Source organism: Sardina pilchardus, unplaced genomic scaffold (assembly GCF_963854185.1).
Source record: "Sardina pilchardus unplaced genomic scaffold, fSarPil1.1 HAP1_SCAFFOLD_230, whole genome shotgun sequence".
Taxonomy (NCBI): Eukaryota; Metazoa; Chordata; class Actinopteri; order Clupeiformes; family Clupeidae; genus Sardina; species Sardina pilchardus.
In genome coordinates, this window is record NW_026910973.1 from 16,568 (window position 1) to 22,021 (window position 5,454).

Here is a 5,454-nt window from a genome sequence, read left to right on the forward strand (position 1 = left end):
AGCAGCTTTTCTTTTGTTTAAACTTTGTTTTCTTTAATTCCTTCTGTCATGTGTTTGCTGTTTAAATGAACTCATTCTTCACCCACAGAATGTCTTAAATAATGAGGGGTTAGGTTTACATGTTGAGCTCACAGCGTACTGTATGCACAGACAGTTTAAAGAGAGGAGAGAGTAAAGGGAAAAGAGCTTTCTTGTGTGGTCAGTCTCTTCCCATATAGAATTGGCTATTTCAGATATACTGTTTGCAGCGCGTGTCTCCAGGGATAAACCTGGACTTGCCGTGGAGTCTTGGATGACAAGACCCAGAGGAGTTGTAAATGCTCCTTTGCCCTTAAAGAACTGAAGATGTAGCGAGGAACAAGGCCTGACAGGAGAAGAAGGAGGTGGTAGGGGAGGTGTGTGCTTGTGTGTAGGAGCATGGTGAAAGCACCTTTCCTCTTGCCTTAACAAGAATTAAAAAACAAACAACCCAGCATTATCCCTTTGTGTTCCCGGGACATAAATTAACACCTGCTTGCTGGTGCTTGACATGCATTAAACATGGCCTTGTTTTAAATGGACTCATGCGGAGTTCCACGTAATTAGCTCTCTGCTCGAGCGAAAGTTTCTCACCGCAACGAGAAGTCTCTTGGTGAAAGTTGTGCGGACCAAAATGAGCACACATCAACCATGTACAACCACCTCTCAGAGATCTCCTGCAGGAATTCTCACCGTTTCTTTTTTTTCCCCATGCAAGTAACCATATGTGGTTCATTATAAAATGGCTGAAAATCATCACTAGTGGAATATTTCAATTAGGGCTAAAGGTTGTGATTCTGCAAGCTGTGATTCTGATGAAAGGTTGTTGACTTTTGAGCTCATCAGTCAATCAAATAACACCCCTCCCTTCTGTGCTCCTGAACCAACATGTTCATTTGCTGGGGTGACTCATACTCATAGTCATAGTCAGTATCTTTTCCCCATTCACAGTATCTAATAGACAGCTAAAGGACCATCTGGAGCAATTTTCCAATTTCATAAAAACTGTATTGCATTCTGTATTGCACAAGTTCACCTAAAAAGCAACGTTTTGACGAGGCATCTGCAGGAACTGAGCATTTGGTTCCATTTTATTTTCTATCACAATAATCAATTGTTGCAGTGTTTTAATCTGTTTTCAGTATTTTCTCAAACTACTATGAATAAACATACTGTACATATGCTTCAAACTCTAGACCATCTCACTATGTTGCACTATTCATAAGCTGCATTTGTTTTTGCAGTAAGAGCACCAGGAAGATAGTTGTAATAAAGACTTAAGCTTGTTCTGTTGAGATGTCTTGTTCTGGATTTATGCTTTTGGACACATCAAACCCTTGGCATTAGGACAGTTTCCAATTCTATTTAAAATAGCCGGAGGCACTCTTGAACAAGGCACCATCATCAATATTCATGAACATGCTGTATTTTGGGACTGAGATGTTGATTTTGAGTGAATTTTGTTTACAAAGGAAAGAGAAAACTAAATAGCAATAAATTATAATCTGTTTATTCCTTGTTTGTTTGTTTTTTCATAGACGGGCCCCTCGGTCCACGCGGACTAGTGGAAGCCACGGAGATGTGCACCCAGGAGTGTCTGGTCCTCGGCCACTCTGACAACTGCTGGATGCCCCCGAGTCTTGGCTCCTTCCAGTCGCCCAAGTCACCCGTCTCCACCTTCGCCCACGAGAAGGACTGGTCCAAAGACAAGCTCCTCAACGGCCATACCCTCACCCGCAGCTGGAAGAACGACGGGGGCCGGGACCAGTTCGGCGGCGGTGAGCGCAAGCAGTTTGGCAGCTCGGAGGGACACTTCAACAGCAGCGCGCACATGGCGGACATCCCGCTGGCCAGCCTGAAGTCCTACCAGCCCACCTGTGGCCCTGACAGCCCTAAGGAACAGCAGCTATAAGGGCGGACGCTTGTCCTGTCCGCAGTGGCCCGACTCTCGCCAGCTGTCTTGTCGATGTAGATCTATAGCATTTTTTCAATTTTTTTTGTTCCTTTTTCCATTTTTGGAGTTCTTGATTGTTGCTTTTCTTACTTTTTTCTTCTTGATTTTTTCTCGATTTTTTTTCCTACTTTTAATTCAGGTGGACGCTATACCCGCTCTGTGATAGTCGCGTGTGTGGAATTTTAGACTGCTAAGTTAGAATTGTGCTTGCGCCGGAAAGTATACTATGCGACTTCTTCATCGATGGTACCACTGACCTTTCCTCTCCTGAGTTTGTAATTTTTTTGCATTTCCGTGATTCTTCTCTATGAAACTCAAGGGATTTGCTGCAACATTTAAACTCACAAGTATATTGGTACCTTGTGCGTACCTCACCATGGACATGGATGGGAAGGCTCTACAGTAAAAATCATGACAAACTGAGGATGGGATATTCATATATTAAACAGTTAAAAAATATATGGCTGACCAATATATACAAATATTGTGATGTGGTTGTACTTGAGCTGTTTTGAGGACTATATTAATCTACACTGTCAAAGAAAATTGGAATTACAATTACGAGAGCATTGTACTAATTACACTGTAAGTGGACACTCGTTTAGTCTGTCATTGTTGGTGTGTTTGTAAATAGGACTTGATACTAACCAGTTTTATGTACTTGTAATATTCACATGGAATAGACCATTGCTGTCGTTAATTATGTTTCCCTTTCTTTCTTTTTTTTTCTTTTTTAAATACCTTGTTTGGTTTAAGTCTATTGGGTTTCCTATTGGTGTCAACAAGCCAGAAGAGACTGTGTGATTAAACTGTTTTTCCTTTCCTGACAGAAAAAAAAATCTAAAAGAAGTCTTGTGAATGAAGAACACAGATTATGAATCATGAAATTGCACAATACTGTTCAAATCTGCATACCATCAACTATGGCAACAAACCTGGCAAACTTATTTTTTCAAACTATTTTGTATTATTGATGTATAAGCTCGATTTCTACTTACGGCAAAAGAAAAGCGTGATGTCTTTTCCTCTAAACAAACAAAAAAGGCAAAATGATGTAACAGTTCAACAGCAATATATTTGTAAATGGCTAAATATTTTATTTAACTTAAAAAAAACACTATTGTAAAGGTTAAATCAGTCATGTCATTGAAGTAAAATTAGTGTTCGCGACCTCTGAATTAGAATTTTTCAATCATAAATGTTCATTCTGTCCAGTCTGCTATGTGGGGAAGAGTTGGTGTATACTCGCGATCTCATATGCTGTGCCTTCATAACGAGATTCCAAGCATTGTACTGTGCAGAGGATCCATGCTAGCGAGCAGGCAGTCCTCTGTGGTGGCTTCTTATGCCGTTCACAGTGAATGTTTGGCACAAACCAACACATTTTCTCACCAGGAAAACACAAAAGAAGAAAAATATCAAAGAAAAAGAAAAAAAAAAAGAATTCATGACTGAGATAACTGACTCAATCATGCACACACACACACACACACACGCACACACACACACACACACACACACACACACACACACACACACACACACACACACAAAAGCACATACACAGACAGACCACAAACACAGAGACACACACACAAACACACACACACACATAGACATAGACACACATGGTCCAAAACGCATGTGAATAAAATAAGTCAAGCATTTGTATGTGGGTGGGGAGGTTAGAAAAATGGGGAGAGGGAGCTGTGTGTTTTTGGCCATGTGATTTCTGTTTCTATTTCTTTCTCTCTGTCTTTATTTTCTCTTCCTTTTTTTCAAACCCTTCGCAAGGCATGGCAGCCAACTGAAACACACACATGAAAAGCATGCTTAAAAAAGAGAAAGCTTTAAATTGATTCCTTATTATGTTATATGAAAAATTTGACTTTCATGCCTTTCTCTGGTTCTGTTGAAGAGGGTTTAATTAGTCCACGAGGAAAGACATTTTGTACAGCACCTCCGCGTTTTATGTCACAGTATAAAGGAGAAGAAAAAATGGAGAAAAATAAGTGGGATGGAGTGAGTTGCTTAACTGCAGTATGTTTGTCAGTTGTGAGGGTGTTTGACATCATAGATATTTAAACAGTTAATCCTTGTTACTGCTCTACAGGTATCCAGCTATTGCAATAAATGTTTTAAATATCTGTATGCCTGCTTTGTGTGTTCAATTGAAATGTACACCATCTATAATGGACCACCTATTTTTCAGCTTAAATCTGAACTGTCTGGAATATTGACTATGTGATTATGTATTCATTATTAAAACAATGCATTCCATTATATCTATTTAGCAGATGCCATCATGCAAAGAGAATTACAGTACATTGTATATACCCGTAATTTCCCGACTATTAGCCGCGGATTATACATTGATTTTGCAAAATTTCTTCAGCTATGAGGTTAATACAGGGGGGCAGTTAATATGGCGTTAATATGGTTTTGTTTCTTTTAACTTGCATAAAACACTGTCCTGCGGCTTATACAATTATATGCGGGAAATTACTGTATATATCCGTATCGCCACCCATAGTTGGAAGTGAGGCCTATGGATGTGACTTGAGGTGTGTTGGGTGCTGCTTTCCTGCTGAACTACAGTGTGTGTTTTTTCCCCAGTGTTGAAATATTTTAGTTGATATTCTTAAATCAATCAGAGGCTTGAAGGGATGCAGGCATGTGTTTCCAAAGTAAGCTGCAACATTTTGTCCTTATGCCAACAGGCAGAAATCTGAGGAGAAGCGTGGTGGGAGTGGATCGCACAACTGGGGCAATGTGAAGGATGAAGCTAAGTATGTTTGTCGCACACATCCATTTCCCCTTCCAAAGACTTTCATCGCTAAAAGTATTCTAGTCTTCCCTGTAGTAGTATCTACACCGACCTGTCACCAGCTGTGTAACACTCTGTTATTTCTCTGTTGCCAAGTCTAGAATTTAGTTTTGCATGCTCAGCGTAACCAGTAGCAAAGAAATGCTTTAGTGGAACAGAATGACACGGCTCGGTGAATGGTGTGCTGTGTTTCGTGTTGCAGTGAACAGGACGCGACGGCTACCAATGAGGAAACCCATGAAGGAGAGGAACATGCGCCTGCTGACTCTGAAAATAAGTGAGTGTGCCTCTCTAATATGCCCCAACGCAGTGACCCCAATGTATACGAGCAGTATGTGCTTGACACACAGCAGCGTCTGTCTTGTGGTTGTGATGAAATTAGTGTGAATAATGTGGTTAAGAGGGGGAGGAGACTGTTAAGCATTTGGGCATTGTGTGTCTTCATCTATTCCTGAAGGGAAAATGAAGCGGAGGAAGTGAAGGAAGAGGGACCTAAGGAAATGACCCTGGACGAGTGGAAGGCTATGCAGAACAAGGAGCGCACCAAGGTGGAGTTCAACATCCGCAAGCCCAACGAAGGCAACGACGGCCAATGGAAGAAGGGATACGTGCTGCACAAGTCCAAGAGCGAGGATGTCGCCGTGGTAAGAGCGTG

The 5,454-nt window shown here is 41.1% G+C and overlaps 1 protein-coding gene across 1 annotated transcript; it reads left to right on the plus strand.

The window, feature by feature from the left end:
- Positions 1-1,597: 1,597 nt before the first annotated feature.
- Positions 1,598-5,443, plus strand: LOC134075075 (SERPINE1 mRNA-binding protein 1-like; the record flags this gene model as incomplete). The annotated part of the gene is made up of 4 exons (XM_062530538.1): positions 1,598-1,895; positions 4,665-4,761; positions 5,002-5,076; positions 5,257-5,443. Coding segments are annotated over exons 1-4 (657 nt in total), but the record flags the coding sequence as incomplete, so codon positions are not given.
- Positions 5,444-5,454: the final 11 nt, after the last annotated feature.